This window comes from Opisthocomus hoazin, chromosome 6 (assembly GCF_030867145.1).
Source record: "Opisthocomus hoazin isolate bOpiHoa1 chromosome 6, bOpiHoa1.hap1, whole genome shotgun sequence".
Taxonomy (NCBI): Eukaryota; Metazoa; Chordata; class Aves; order Opisthocomiformes; family Opisthocomidae; genus Opisthocomus; species Opisthocomus hoazin.
This window is the reverse complement of record NC_134419.1, coordinates 29280713-29295370: the sequence shown is the minus strand read 5'-3', so window position 1 is coordinate 29295370 and position 14658 is coordinate 29280713. Positions and strand designations below refer to the sequence as shown.

Sequence of the window (14658 nt, the reverse complement as noted above, 5' to 3'; positions counted from 1 at the left end):
CCTGCTCTGCGGCAGCACGGGCTGCATGCACACGTGTGTACCTATGGGTAAACAGCCTCGTCCAGGGCGCGCACAGGCAGAGCGGGTCCCGATGTTCACCCTTGTCACCTGCACACAGCCTCTCCGGAGGACAGCGGGGTGGGCTGGGGACCTGGAGAGGTGACAGGGGGTCCAGGCCATCGCATGCCAGGGCCGGAACAACTGCTGGCCACCGGTGCCCTGTGCATCCCCCCGGTTCTGTTTTCCACGCCACGGCCTGCCAAAATGTGGCGCGTGGCCACGACTCATCCCCCACGCCCAGGAAGTCCCGGGGCGGATCTGGCGTCGTTAAGCGCTTACAGAACCTAATGAGCCCGTTGTGGAGGGCGGGCGCAGGCAGGAGGTGTGGCACGGCGGCGGTGGGAACCTGTAAATCATGTCTGGAAGAAACACATCTTGTGACACCCCTGCTGACCTTGGTCACCCACGGGAAAGCGCAAGGGACGGCCACCCCCGACCCAGCAGCACCGCGTGTCTCCCCGGCGTGACCTGCCAGGCTCCGCACCCCCTCCCCAACCGTGTGGTGCCCCCCGAGGCTCCCCCGCTGTCCTTGCCACCACCACACCACGGGACATGGCTGCCCGGCGAGTCGCCATCATCGGGGCTGGCGCCTCTGGCCTGTGCGCCCTGAAATGCTGCCTGGATGAGGGGCTGGCGCCCACCTGCTTCGAGAGGAGCGGGGACATCGGGGGGCTCTGGCGCTTTGAGGTAAGCCCTGCGCCGTGCCAGCCTGCCCCGCGGCAGCAGCACGGGCGGGATTGGGATCGGTTGTTGGCAGCTAACAAAGCACCGTGCCCCTGCTTTGCATGCGCGCGGCGGGCAGGTTTCCAACAAAAACCACAGGGAAGAAAAACTGCGGGGACAGCGGGAGGTGCCCGCGGTGCCAGCCACGTGGGACCCGTCTCCATCCCACCAGCAGCAGGACGGACCCTCCCCAAGGACCTTACTGGGGGCTCGCTCCCCCAGCTCAGTCTTTCCCCTTCCCATCCCTCCCTTCCCGGTCTTATCCATCCCTGCTGTTTTGCTCCTGGTCTCCTCCAGCCCTTCCAGGGTCCCACCGGACCCAGCTGGCTGTCCCAGTCCCTGTGTCCCGCCAGGCCCTTCCCTGGGAAGTCCCTGTTGCTCTTCTCGCTGCTTCTGCGCCGCTCGCCCACGCACCGAGTGCTGCTTCTTCTGTGCCTTGGCTCTCCCCGCCACGGGGAACCCCTGGAGCCCATTTCTGCCCCCACATAACGAGGCAGCTGACTTTTCCCCCTGGGGACCCGCCGACAAGAAGACAAGCCTTCCCACCACGCCCTGACACGCAACAGAGCCAGGGTGGGGACATACCACACCACGCCAGCGTGGGGTTTGGGGTCGCCTGGGTGCAGCCCGCCAGTTCTGCCTGCGGTGGGTCAGAAACGGGTCTGGCAGGGCCAAGCTGGGGCAGCAGCGCCTGAGAGATGCAGCAAGCAGGAGCAGCCACTCAGCCGGGAGCACTGGAGCTGGCTCAGCAACCGGCGAGACCCGATGTGGCAACTGGGGCAATGGCACCACAGGCAGTTTTGGGAATGCACCGCCTCGTCGGGGAGGGGGTGGGAAGTGGGGAAACTGAGGCACGAGAACCCCCACACCCCATTGGCACCCACCAACCCAGAGCTTCCTCTTCCCTGTTTTGTGGGGTGGGCAGTCGCACCTGCGGGAGGGTGCTGGGCGCAGCGACGGGTGCCACGACCACCTGTGGCTTAATCCTGCACCCAGGGGCACGGCGAGGCCCCAGGCAGGGCAGCCAGCCCTGGGGTCCCTGCGCCAGCACTGAGCCGTGCCCCGCTCCCGCAGGAGCTCCCCGAGGAGGGCCGCGCCAGCATCTACCGCTCCGTCATCATCAACACCTCCAAGGAGATGATGTGCTTCAGCGACTTCCCCATCCCCGAGGATTTCCCCAACTACATGCACAACTCCAAGATCATGGAGTACTTCCGCATGTACGCCCGGCGCTTCGACCTGCTCCGCCACATCCGCTTCAGGGTGAGAGCCGGGGGACTGGGGGGCTGGCGGGGCCAGGGGGGTGCAGGGGCCCTGACACCCGCTCCCCCTGCACCCAGACCAGCGTGTGCCGCGTGTCCAAGCGCCCTGACTTCGCCACCACGGGCCAGTGGGAGGTGGTGACAGAGAGCGAGGGGAAGCAGGAGGTGGCTGTCTTCGACGCCGTGCTGGTGTGCACCGGGCACCACACCGAGCCGCACCTCCCGCTGAGCACCTTCCCAGGTACGGCCCCACGTCGGCTGCTCACCTGCTCCCCGACACCCCCGGGAGCACCCTCCTCTCCGGCTTAGCCCCCACCCCGCTCTGGCTGCTGCCAGAAATGCCTCCACAGGTTAACACACCAGGTGGGATTGCACGAGCATGGTGCTACCCCACCCATCTTGGTGGTCTGCCCGTGGTGGCTCTTGCTGTGCCGTCAGTGCCTGGCCAACATGCCCTGCTGGCATGTGCCACCGCCGCCAGCTCACCTCTCCCACTGGAGACAGGAGCCCCAAGCTGCCGGCCACATGCCTGCTGGGCTCTCTGTCTCCCCGGCAAGGCTCAAGAGCACGGTGCTAGTGGAAGCCTTCTCCTCTGGGGGCCAGGGAAAAATGCCTGGAGGGCTTTCAGCTGAGGAGACCTCTTTGGCTGGGGAACAGGCTGGGGAACACCAGCACCAGGGTCCGGTGGGATGGCACAGACCCCAGCTGCTCCTCTGCCCCCAGCGCCTGGCATCGGACAGGAACCACAGGAAGATTTTGGGATGGGAGCATGGAGGTCTCCAGTCCAAGCCCCGCTCCAAGCTGGGCCAGCCCCAAAGCCAGAGCAGGATGCTCAGGGCCACACTGACCATCTCCCAGGCTGGAGATGCCACCACCTCTCTGGGCACCATCCCAGGGCTGCATCGCTCCCCTTGGTCACACTGGTCCCAGCCTGTTCCCAAAACACACCACCAGTCCGAGCAGGGGGGCAGCCACTCCCTGCCCCATGTCCCTGCCCGGCACGGCTTCCCTCTCTTTTCCAGGGCTGGAAAAGTTTGAGGGCTGGTACCTGCACAGCCGGGACTACAAGAGCCCGCAGTCCTTTTCGGGGAAGCGGGTGGTCGTGGTCGGCACTGGGAATTCAGGCGTCGACATCGCAGTGGAGCTGAGCCACGCAGCCAAGCAGGTGTGCTGGGAGAGCCCCCGGCCCCGGGGTGCTCATCACTCGGACCCCGGGGGGCACCCAGCAACCCCCCCTCCATCCCCTGTGGGCTCCCCTCCCTCCAGCACCGCAGCCGACCACCAGCACCCCATCCCCTCTCCATGGGGGTGGCTGCTGTGGTCCCAGCAGCTGGGCTGGCATCCCTGTCCGAGGAGCACGGCGGGGGACCAGCCCGGTCCCAAAGGTGCTGCCAGGCCACCACCTCTCCTTTCCTTCCTCTCAGGTCTTCCTCAGCACCAAGCGCGGGACGTGGGTGCTGCACCGGGTGGCGGACGGTGGGTACCCCTTCGACTTCTGCTACATCAGCCGCTTCACCCAGCTCCTCCGCAGCCTGCTGCCCCACAACGCCAGCAACTTTCTGGTGGAGAGGAAGCTGAACGCCCGCTTCAATCACGCACTCTACGGCCTCCAGCCCCGGCACCGGTGAGCGCCCTGGCAGCACCCTGGGGACCTGCCCCAGCACTGCCCGTCCTGCTGCCTGGGCCCCGCACAAGGTCTGCCTGTGCCTTCCAGGGCCCTTGACCAGCACCCGACCATCAACGACGACCTGCCCAACCGCATCATTTCGGGACGGGTGCTGGTGAAGCCGAACGTCCAGGAGTTCACGGAGACGTCTGCCATCTTTGAGGACGGCACCAGGGAAGACATAGACGCCGTGGTCTTCGCCACGGGATACAGCTTCTCCTTCCCCTTCCTTGAGGGCTGCGCCAAGGTGGTGGAGAACCAGATCCCCCTCTACAAATTCATGTTCCTTCCCGACCTGGAGAAGCCGACGCTGGCTTTCATCGGCCTCATCCAGCCCCTGGGTGCCATCATGCCCGCGGCCGAGCTCCAGTGTCGCTGGGCCACCCGCGTCTTCAAGGGTAAGCGAGGCAGGGTGGGGGGACACAGCCAGGCTCCCTTGCACATAGCAAGGCTGAGTCGTTCACCTGGCAGCATCCCCTCGCACACCACCTCCCTCCACTGACCTTCGTTATAGAATCACAGAACGGTTTGGGTTGGAAGGGAGCTTATCAATCATCCAGTTCCAGACCCCCGGCCCTGGGCAGGGACACCTCCCACCAGAGCAGGGTGCTCAAAGCCCCGTCCAACCTGGCCTTGAACACTGCCACGGAGGGGGCAGCCACAGCTCCTCTGGGCAACCTGTGCCAGGGCCTCACCACCCTCATAGTAAATAATTTCTTTCTTTTATCTAATCTCTATCTCCCCTCTTTCAGTTTAAAGCCATTACCCCATGTCCTACCACTACACACCCTTGGGAAAAGTCCCTCTCCATCCTTCCTGTAGGCCCCTTCAGGTAGGTACTCAAAGGCTGCTAGAAGATCTCCCTGGACCCTTCTCTTCTCCAGACTGAACAGCCCCAGCTCTCCCAGCCTTTCCTCACAGCAGAGGTGCTCCAGCCCTCAGATCATTTTTGTGGCCTCCTCTGGCCCCGCTCCAACAGGGCCAGGTCTGTCCTGTGCTGAGGGCTCCAGAGCTGGACGCAGGACTGCCAGTGGGGTCTCACCAGAGTGGAGCAGAGGGACAGAATCCCCTCCCTTGCCCTGCTGCCCACGCTGCTAGGGATGCAGCCCAGGGTACGGTTGGCCTTCTGGCATGCGAGCGCACATTGCCCGGGCATGCTGATCTTCTTGTCAACCAGCAACCCCAAGTCCTTCTCCTCAGGGCTGCTCTCAATCTGTCCTCCACCCAACCTGTATCTGTGCTTGCGATTGCCCCAACCCCCTTTTCCTTACTCATAGGGACAAAAACCAGCATTGCATTTTGCAATGAGCCTTGTGCTCATCTTCTCTTGTGGGGGCCACAAACAGGTCCCATTGCCTGCCAGCCGCCTTCTCCCTCTGCTTTCCTGCCATTACTTTCTTCACCCGTGCCTCCTGCTTTGCTCCTGCCATGGTAGCATGTCCCCAACGTCCCAAAAGCTTTTGTGTACAGAGGCCAGGCTGGGCTGCAGAGCCAACTAGACCCTGGCGGGAGCACAGCCCTCCCTGCAGCCACGGCCTCCTCTTCCCCAGGGCTGCAGGACCTGCCGCCGTCTGCCGACATGCTGGCTGACATCGCGCAAACCAAGGAGAAAATGGCCGAGCGGTAAGGACCCTGTGCAGGCATCGCCTCTGCCACCATTATCCCCGTGCCAAGCCTGCCTGCCTTCCCTGCCCGCAGGTATGTGAAGAGCCAGCGGCACACCATCCAGGTGGATTACATCCCCTACATGGACGAGCTCGCCTGCCAAGTGGGGGTCAAGCCCAGCCTGCTCACCCTCTTCCTCACCGACCCCAAGCTGGCGCTGGAGGTGACCTTCGGGCCCTGCACGCCGTACCAGTACCGCCTGCGGGGCCCGGGCGCGTGGCCGGGCGCCAGGGAGGCCATCCTCACCCAGCGCCAGCGTATCATCAAGCCCCTGCAAACCAGAGCCGGGGACCGTCCTGCCCGCTCCAGCACCGTGCCCCACATCTTCAAGGTCTTCTTCAGCATCGGTTTGATAGCGGCCACTCTTGTCTATGTCTTGCTCTCTCCTTAACCTAAAATGAAGGAGACAGCGGGTCCTGCCGGCAATCTTCCTCCCCTCCTTTGGGCTTGGGTGTTTCTCTGTATTCTGCACTAGGTCTGCCGCTGTGTCAGGAGGCATGGAGGGAGTCGGTTCCTCGAAGATGCAGCCTGGTCTGTCTCACCTTCCTCCTGTGCCAGGGCCACATCAGGCCTTGTCCAGGGCTGCTCTGAGGACAAGGATCACTCCTCTTCCCTAAATCCTGGCCCGGCAGCTCTGCGAGCTCTACCCGTGGGTCAGGTCGGAGCAGAGGCAGCGGGGACCCAGGAACTCGCCCGGCCAGGGCGCCTCGGGAAAAGGCCAATAAAGCTTGTCCCCGTGCCGAGGGGACCAGGGACCTGGTGCGGGGGCTGTCTGTCCCGAAGCGTCTGTCCTGCCCACGCAGGGCCTGGCCCAGCCCACAGGCAGCACCCTGGCCGCTTGCACCCCACAACCGGCCTGCCCACCCCACATCCGGCCCCACAGCCCACCCCACAGCCGGCCCCACAGCCCGCCCGCCCACCCCACAGCCGGCCCCACAGCCAGGCCGCCCCCCCCGCGGCCTGGCAGCTCGGCCCCACAGCCACGGCTGACCGCTGCCCCGGGCCCCGGCCCCAGCTCTGCCCTCAACCGACATGGCCGCCCGCCGGCTGGGGGCGCGGGTGAAGCCGCGGGGCGGGCAGCCGGCACTCCCGCCTGCCAGGCCGGTCGCCCTTAACAACAACTGGCGAGGTCGCCCTTAAAAAAGATGGCGGCCGCCGGGGAAGCGGGTCGGCGGCGGGCGCGGCCATAGAGCGGCGGGCGGGGGCGGGCCAGAGCGCCCCGCAGAGGCTGGCGGCGGCGACGGGGGGTGTCGCCATTTTGGACGGAGGCGGAGAGCGGCGCGGCGGCGGGCAGGTGGGGGCCGCGGTCGGGGTTGCGGCGCGGGGTGTCGCGGCTGGCCAGGCCGCGGGAGGCGGTGGGTGAAGCTTGGCCGCGCGTCACTCCCACGGGTGGCACCGCGCTGGCGTGGCCGACCCCGCAGCCCTTCCCTCAGGAGGGCACGGCCCGCTGCGGCCCGCTTCTCCTTCTCGGGGCGAAGGCCGCTTGGCCGTCACCCGGCGGGGAAGGGGAGCGGGCGGCCCTGCCGCCGCCTCGCAGAGCCCTCGTCCCAGCCGTGCCCGCTCGGCGTTGGGGCCTTGCGGGCCGCAGCCGAGCCGGGAGAGGGCGCGCCGAGGGCGGCTGGGGCGCTGGGCTGGGCTGGTGTCGAACCATGGGAGCGTGGTGCGGCGCGGGGGGCTCGGCTGAGGGTTCGGGTGTGGAGGTGAGCTGGGTCAGAGCCGAGTGCCGCGGGCAGCGGAGGTGGGGTGGTCTTCGGGTGCCCCGCGCCGGGAAGGAGCCAGCGCTTGGGAGGAACCTGGAGAGAGTCCAGCGGAGGGCTACGAGGATGGTGAGGGGACTGGAGCATCTTTCCTACGAGAAAAGGCTGAGGGAGCTGGGCTTGTTCAGCCTGGAGAAGAGAAGGCTGCGAGGGGACCTTGTAAGTGTTTATAAATATCTGCAGGGTGGGTGTCAGGAGGACAGGGCCAGACTCTTTTCAGTGGTGCCCAGCGACAGGACGAGGGGCAATGGGCACAAACTGAGGCACAGGAAGTTCCGTCTGGACGTGAGGAAGAACTTCTTCCCTCTGAGGGTGACGGAGCCCTGGCACAGGCTGCCCAGGGAGGTTGTGGAGTCTCCTTCTCTGGGGATAATCAAGACCCGCCTGGACGCGGTCCTGTGCAGCCTGCTCTGGGTGACCCTGCTTCGGCAGGGGGGTTGGACTAGATGACCCACAGAGGTCCTTTCCAACCCCGAACATTCTGTGATTCTGTGGAGGCGTTTGGAGAGCGTGGCCTGTAAGGGACAGCCCGAGGGACTGGATTGCTTTCAGGGAATGGAAAGGGGAGCTTTCACATCTGTTGACACCTGCATGTATCTCTCAGGTCTGTCTCGGTACAAGAGGATGCTCAGCTTTTCCTACCTTCCTCCCCATGGGTGAGAAGTGAGGAGGGAGCCTTAGTGGAGATACTAGGGGAGAAGCTCCTCAGCGGCACGTCGAGCGGCACAGGGGTGGACTTTGTGAGGAGCCAGCTGAGCCTCCTCCCAAGCAGAGGGGGAAGATATCAGAGCAAGCAGTGCAGTTCATCTGCCCCAGATCTTCAGCTACACTTGATCTTCACTGTGAGGGGGTGGGGGTGTGGGTTAGCTGCCCTCTCGAGCTGCCTTTTAGCCTTCAGGATTTAAGAAATACTTCAGTAATTGCTCCATAATGTTCTAAAGCCTGGCTTTGGCTGGCGGCCTTGCCCTGGCACCCATTGCATCACTTGGTCTTCTAAACAAATCCCCAGACATCGGAGCTAAGTGCATGCAGGAAGGCTGGCTGTCCTCTTGCCTTGCCCTGCGGAGCCCACGATCAACAAGGTCAGCTGAAAGCTGCAAAATAAGCCTGGGAAGGGGACAAGAACCCTGATCCGTCTCGGCTGCTGGAAACTGGGCAAGGCCCAAAGAGTCCCACGTAGCTTGCGGTGGGCTGGTTGTTTGTCCCCAGAGGTGTGTAGTTGTTCATGGCTTGGCGCTGTATGGCCAGTTCTTCTGCTTTGCCTTCTCGGAGCTGGGTGAGATCGGGGCTGGCAGCCCATCTCCAGCTGCAGAGCGGTGCTGGGGTGGCTGGGATTGCCTGTCCCTCGCCATGTGCCTCCGGATGGCCAGGCAGACGCTGGAGCCGACGGGGTGGTGCCACTGGTTAAGGGCACAGCAAGTGGACCTCGTCGCTGCACTGTGCTGCAGCTGACACGCTCACTTGCCTGGTGAATCATAGCTGAATGCTGTCGAGAGCTGAGGTTTTTGCAGATGCCGTGGCCAAACTCTAGCTTGGGCGATTCCATTCGGACACTTTAGATGCTCCCTGTCGCCTTTGCCAGGCATGAGGCTCCTCTCTTCTGCCCGTGAGCTCTTGGAGACTTGTTGGGAGCTGTTAGACAGCTGCTACTTTCACTCTCCGGCTGTTTTTTTGCTGTGTGTAGGGGATGGGTCTGAAGAGCCTGACTGTGGGACTGTGAAAGAGGCTCTGTTAACGCCAAGCAATGGAGTTTCTGGTAAAGGTTGGCTTTATTTTTCCTATCAGCCCCTCTGCTATGCTGGCGGCTGCGGGCTGGTATGGGAAGCAGGGTGACTAGTATCAGTTTTGGAGTATAACGGTTACCAGCTTAACTGGAGTGATGTTTCATAAGGATATGGCTATAATTAGGTCAAGCTGTCTTGTTTGTTAAATTCCCCTTCAGCTCCCAAACTTGGCAGTGGGAATGAACTTTGGGCCTTTTTTAGGATTGCTGTCAGTCTCCCCTGGCAAAGAGCACTGGGAAACGGCGCCTGTGTTCCTATCCTCGCTGCTGGATCCCGTGGGCACAGGCACACTACCCTCCTCTCTCTCTCTCTCTCACAGTGGCTGCTGAGCTGTCATGGGGAACACCACCAGTGAGCGAGTGTCTGGGGAGCGCCATGGCTCCAAGTCCCACCGCTCAGACGGCTCCGGTGCCCCCCACCCAGCCAAGGAGCACCCACACAAGATCATGGTGGGCAGCACCGACGACCCCAGTGTTTTCAGCTCCCATGACTCCAAGGTAGGGGCTGGTCACTGCCTGTTCCGCTCTCTGGGGCCCTGGCTGGGGCTTAAGCTCACTGGCTGTGCGAGGCTGCGCTCCCATGCGAGGGGTCTGCGGAGAGCTGGGAGGCTGGAGGAGCTCTGTCATGCTCTTGGCTGGCATGTGCGGGTGGGCTGGTAGAGGCCAGGGGGAAGTAAATGTGGTCCCGGTTGTCTGTGTGTCTCAGTCAGGCTCTGGTTTTCTTTGCTCAGATTCCTGGGGACAAGGAGTTTGTGTCATGGCAGCCAGACCTGGAGGAGTCGGTGAAACCATCCCAACAAGCTCGTCCCACTGTCATCCGCTGGGCTGATGGAGGCAAAGAGGTCTTCATCTCCGGATCGTTCAACAACTGGAGCACCAAGATCCCGCTCATCAAGAGGTAGCCAGTCCTCAAGTCACCCTGTGTTCCCCTCTGCTCCATGACAGCCTGAAGAAGAGAAGGCTGCAAGGAGACCTAATATATGTTTATAAATATCTGAAGGGTGGGTGTCAGGAGGACGGGGCCAGACTCTTTTCAGTAGTGCCCAGTGACAGGACAAGGGGCAACGGGCACAAACTGAAGCAGAGGAAGTTCCAGCTGAACATGAGGAAGAACTTCTTCCCTCTGAGGGTGACGGAGCCCTGGCACAGGCTGCCCAGGGAGGTTGTGGAGTCTCCTTCTCTGGAGATATTCAAGACCTGCCTGGACAAGGTCCTGTGCAGCCTGCTGTAGGTGACCCTGCTTCGGCAGGGGTGTTGGACTAGATGACCCACAGAGGTCCCTTCCAACCCCTACCATTCTGTGATTCTGTGATCACAGGGGGTGTTTTCCCGTTTCTGTGCTGGTTGCTGTTCCCTTTGCTTAACTGGCTTTACTTAGTTCACCCCAGTTGGAGGGTCTGAGCACAAACACGTAGCCAGCTGCTTCCCTGGGTGGTGCTGCTGTGGTCACGGGAAGCCGTGAAGCAGAGGGACAGGACAGGCCACTTTGCTTGCCCAGCTGGATCTCACACAGCAGCTAGTCCTGGCAGCAGAGCCCTGCCCAGGTATGCAGCAGGCCCCTGGAAGCTGTCAGCTCTTCCCTTGGCCTTACCCCATGGTTAGTTGTGTTGGTGCCAGCGGGGTTGTTTGTTTGTCCCTCGCGTGTTTTCCTGCCCTAGTTGTGTTCTCGCTGTTCTGCAATACATCTGTGATTTCTGTGGAAACAGTGCATAGGACTCTGGGCGTGATCCCAGCAAATCATTTGGAGTGGGTTTATCTCAGTTGCAGGCTTAACAGAGCTGCTGCACTTGCTGACTGCGTCCTGCAGCCCCAGCGCAGGGTTATAGATCCTTCGCCCGCGCGTTCTCTGCACTCTCTTGCACAGTCATGTCGACTCTCCCGGGTCATGTGGGGCTGGCTGGCCTCCTGCACTCCTTGCGGCTGGGCTCCTGGGGGTTTGAGCCACGCTGGTGCCTGTTGTGTCCGTGCCTCAGATTGCTGACGATGAGCAAGCCTCACCCTGCTTGAAGGTGTTGGGGTAGAGGGGATGGGCAATGTGTGAGAAGGGGCTGTTTTCCAGCACCCAGGGGAAGAGCAGCACCCAGAGCATCAGTGGGGTAATGCTGTTGCACGTCTGTTCTCTCTGCACAGCCACAACGACTTTGTCGCTATCCTGGACCTCCCCGAAGGAGAGCACCAGTACAAGTTCTTTGTGGATGGCCAGTGGGTCCACGACCCGTCTGAGGTAACGCTCAAAGCTTTATGCATCCAGATCTTGTCTTCTTCAGGGGTCTAGGCGTAATGTGACTGTAGCAGAGGGGGAACAGGAGGAGAAGAGGGTATTTGCCAAAACGAAAGGGGCAGCTCCGTCGCAAGAGTCCTTTCAGAGGCTGGTTCCTCTGGGCTTTGACATGCTGGGGGGGGGAGTGTCTGGGAGGTGCTGAGGGGCAGGGAAACACCAGAAGGCCTGCAAGCCCTGTTCCGAATTGGCTACGTGGGAAGATGGGCTGTGGGGTTAGCACTCATTTGCAGGTTCTCCTCCAAACTGAATCACATGGTAGCATCACGGGGAGGAGAGGACACTTACCCATCGGCATGGAGCCAGAGGGACAATGAAAACAGGAGGTGATGTAGCAGCCTGGGAGTAAAGGGAAATCATCCCAGGGTAAGCAGCAGAGCTCTGCAAGCATAGAGCAGACAGTGGCCACCTGTGCTCTCAGTTGATGGCACAGCAAAGACAGCTTGGGCTGGGAGGATCTAGGAAGCATTCCATGTGCTTCGATTGGAGGTGAATGTAGGAAGACTCTTACCTCTGTTCTCTCCAGCCTGTGGTCACCAGCCAGATGGGGACGATTAATAACCTGATTCATGTCAAGAAGTCTGACTTTGAGGTGTTCGATGCTTTGAAGGTGGATTCCCTGGAGAGCTCCGAAACCTCAGGTCGGGGTGAGTTTTTGTGGCGTTCTGGCTTTGCATGTGCTATTTTCCATGTCCTCTGCGCTGAGACTGGCTGCTCTGGGGGTCAACAGACCCCCTGAGCAGAGGTGTGGGCCCACACCTTGCAAGAGTAGTGTTTCTCAGCATGTCCTCAGCAGCCCACAGCTGAGGCCTCGTCTCTGTGGAGGGGCTGTGCTGGTGTAACTTGTCCCGTGCTAGCACTGTCCCAGAGCAGGGTCGGTGCCCATGCACGGCTGAGGCAGCCGTTTCAAACTCATGAACATGGAGAAGATCACCCCTTTCTGTCTGCTCATCTGTGAGTAAGTCATCTGATCTAGGGTACAAGCTAGGGCGAGAGCAGCATCCGGGTTATTTTCAGCAGCCGCTCTTCACTTTCACGCCAAGGTAATTTGTACGAGCAGTAACACAGAGGCAACCTCCGTCTCCGCTTGTGTTACAGCAGCAGGTTAGGTTACCGCACGGACGCTGGCAGTGTTGGCTCGGTGTGCAGTGCTAGCAGGTAGCTCCGTCGTGTTTCGTTGCAGGGCGCCCTGAGTGTGGCCTGCTGTCCCTGGTACAAATCCCGTCTCAGGTACAGCCTCAGCTCCACATCCTTGCCCAGCCTGGGCAGGAGATGCTTCGCTGAAAAGAAGCCAGCAAGCAGCAGGAGCTCCAGGGCGGTGGAGCCTTTCCGGATGCTGGCAGTCAGTTCCAAAACAATCAGGTCAGATGTGGCTGGGAGATACAGCCAGTCCAGCTCCCAGTGACAGCAAGCTCCCACGGGCCGAGCAGCTGCTCAATCTGGACTTTCCATCTGCCCTTTCTGGGACCTGCTTGTCAGGCAGTCCTGCGGCACGGAGAGCGTGCAGGCGTGCGGCTTGCTGTGCCCCTGCTGCAGAGGGTACAGCTGAAGCCGGCTGCTTGCTGCAGGGAGAGGGACCCTGCTGCGCTGAGAGCCATGCGCCTTGGGGCAGATACCACGGGGTGCTTGTGTTGTGTCAGCGCACGTACCAGCTTACAGCCCTGCTTGGAGACGCCCAGGGCTCACCTGGCTGCTTGTGCTGCTGTGAAAAGGCTGAGCTGTTGCCATGGCCGTGGCTCATGTTTGTGATGATGATGTTTGTGCCTGAAAAAAGAGCCTGCTGGGTCCTTCTCAGTGTCTTCAGAGCCGCTCTGCACTCGCCAGTCCTGCTTTAGCCATTTCACAGCTCCTCCCATCTCTTCTCTTTAGACTTATCAAGCTCACCCCCTGGTCCTTACGGCCAAGAGATGTACGTATACCGGCCTGAGGAGCGCTTCAAATCCCCACCCATCCTCCCACCTCACCTCCTTCAGGTTATTCTCAACAAGGACACCAACATCTCGGTGGGTACCAGCACACTGCCTGCATATGGAGAGCCACGCTGGGGTTGGAAGGGGAGCCCTATCCGTAGGGAGCCTGGTCTCCCCTTGGCTGGGGGGACCTTGCTGTTTCCTATGAAAAGCATCGCTTTTCCCATTGACTGCGCTGGTTTGGCCCCTTGCTCTGCCAGGTGCTGAGCTGGGCTCTGCTACTGTTCAGAGCAGCCAGAGGTGCCAGCAGCTCGGATTGCCTGAGGTGGCAGCTCCCTGTGATGGCTGGCGGGGGAAGTGGGGGTCAGGGCTCTGCTGTTCCCCTGTGACACTCCTCTCCTCCTAGTGTGACCCAGCACTGCTGCCCGAACCCAACCATGTCATGCTCAATCACCTCTACGCGCTCTCCATCAAGGTAAGGGCAGGCCCGCGAGGCCGCGGCGCGAGGGAAGGGCCCCCGGCAGCCTGCAGCACCTGCAGGGAGCAGAACCTGGGCGGCCATGTCCCCGGCTCCCGCTGATGCCGTGCCTCTCGCAGGATGGCGTGATGGTGCTCAGTGCCACGCACCGCTACAAGAAGAAGTACGTCACCACGCTACTGTACAAGCCCATCTGAGCTGGGGCCTCGCCCGCCCCCCACGCAGGGCACGCAGCGCCGCTTTGTCTGCACACACTGGGCCACGGGACGTTGTGAGGACTGGCCGCTGGCTGCAGCCTCGGACCTGGCAGGGGGACAGGCCCCGGCGATGAGCGCAGGGCCGCTGGGGCCTGTGATGCTGTCCCATCCTGCTGCTGTGGTTTGATTTTAACCCCTGGTTTCCAGCCACCCGCAGCTCCCCTTGGCTTCTGTGAGTCTCTGGGGCCGCTTTGTTTGCTGCTCACCAGAAGAGCCTTTCCTCGCCGCCGCCGCAGAGAGGGCTTCACCCCACCCGTCTGCTCCAGCCTGCAAGGGCCCCGGGGCGGTCCTGGCGCTGTCCCCCCCCCGGGCCTCCAGGAACGTGTCCTACCTGCTGAAGGCTGCTGTGTTGCCCTGATAATGAGGCTGCAAGGCCACCTTGATCCCTGGGGACTCTGGGACACCCCAGCCTGCCACCTGCGCCCCGTCCCGCGGCCCTGGAGGTGGGCTCCCCGCCAGGTCCAGCGCCGAGCCAGCGGGAGGGAGGGTAGAGCTGGACGCAGCCGTGCTTACCTGCCGCCGGGACAGCACCAGCGAGGACTGAATGCCTGCCCCCTCCCCAGCGTGGAGGGCTTCTGTGGGGCAGGGCTGACCCTTGCGGCCCACGCTGGAGGGGGCCTGGGGGTAGCGGCGGAGGGCGGGTACCCCAGGCCCCCGGCCACAGCGCCTGCTGCCGGAGTGGTGCCATGCGCCAGGACAGGGTTTTCTCTATTTATTACAGTATTTATTGTTGTGGGTGCTGCCGGCCTGGTGTTGCTGGGGGTTGCAGAGCAGTGAGGGGAGGGAAGTGAGCGCGGGGGGGGGTGGCTCAGAGCCTCC

The 14658-nt window shown here is 62.2% G+C and overlaps 2 protein-coding genes across 7 annotated transcripts; both read left to right on the top strand.

Moving 5' to 3' along the window:
• The first annotated feature begins 25 nt into the window (after positions 1-25).
• Positions 26-6131, top strand: LOC142358787 (flavin-containing monooxygenase 5-like). 4 transcript variants are annotated; one of them, XR_012764199.1, is made up of 8 exons: positions 26-747; positions 1858-2046; positions 2124-2286; positions 3068-3210; positions 3470-3669; positions 3760-4109; positions 4464-4543; positions 5262-5280. XR_012764199.1 is itself a non-coding variant. In XM_075422396.1 (8 exons), exons 1-8 carry the CDS (start codon positions 613-615, stop codon positions 5765-5767), a joined length of 1611 nt encoding a protein of 536 aa, XP_075278511.1. In that variant the 5' UTR covers positions 26-612; the 3' UTR covers positions 5768-6131. The 4 variants fall into 4 exon arrangements, 3 of the variants coding, with proteins under 3 accessions (XP_075278511.1, XP_075278513.1, XP_075278514.1); XM_075422396.1 differs by lacking the exon at positions 4464-4543 and adding an exon at positions 5410-6131 and having other exon boundaries at positions 5262-5334; XM_075422398.1 differs by lacking the exon at positions 5262-5280 and having other exon boundaries at positions 4464-4671.
• Positions 6132-6563: 432 nt separating this feature from the next.
• Positions 6564-14572, top strand: PRKAB2 (protein kinase AMP-activated non-catalytic subunit beta 2). 3 transcript variants are annotated; one of them, XM_075422417.1, is made up of 8 exons: positions 6564-6670; positions 9237-9414; positions 9648-9814; positions 11047-11140; positions 11721-11835; positions 13064-13197; positions 13511-13579; positions 13702-14572. In XM_075422417.1, the coding sequence occupies exons 2-8, from the start codon at positions 9253-9255 to the stop codon at positions 13777-13779; spliced, it is 819 nt and encodes a 272-aa protein (XP_075278532.1). In that variant the 5' UTR covers positions 6564-6670; positions 9237-9252; the 3' UTR covers positions 13780-14572. The 3 variants fall into 3 exon arrangements, with proteins under 3 accessions (XP_075278532.1, XP_075278529.1, XP_075278531.1); XM_075422414.1 differs by having other exon boundaries at positions 11721-11841; XM_075422416.1 differs by lacking the exon at positions 6564-6670 and adding an exon at positions 7063-7292 and having other exon boundaries at positions 11721-11841.
• Positions 14573-14658: the final 86 nt, after the last annotated feature.

Bases quoted from the DNA above. Each gene is read 5' to 3' on its own strand.
- LOC142358787 (XM_075422396.1), top strand. From the start codon at position 613: ATGGCTGCCCGGCGAGTCGCCATCATCGGGGCTGGCGCCTCTGGCCTG. The intron at 3,670-3,759 runs GTGAGCGCCCTG...TGTGCCTTCCAG, and splicing joins GGCCTCCAGCCCCGGCACCG to GGCCCTTGACCAGCACCCGA. The intron at 4,110-5,261 runs GTAAGCGAGGCA...CCTCTTCCCCAG, and splicing joins GGCCACCCGCGTCTTCAAGG to GGCTGCAGGACCTGCCGCCG.
- PRKAB2 (XM_075422414.1), top strand. From the start codon at position 9,253: ATGGGGAACACCACCAGTGAGCGAGTGTCTGGGGAGCGCCATGGCTCC. The intron at 9,815-11,046 runs GTAGCCAGTCCT...CTCTCTGCACAG, and splicing joins AAGATCCCGCTCATCAAGAG to CCACAACGACTTTGTCGCTA. The intron at 13,198-13,510 runs GTGGGTACCAGC...CTCTCCTCCTAG, and splicing joins ACAAGGACACCAACATCTCG to TGTGACCCAGCACTGCTGCC.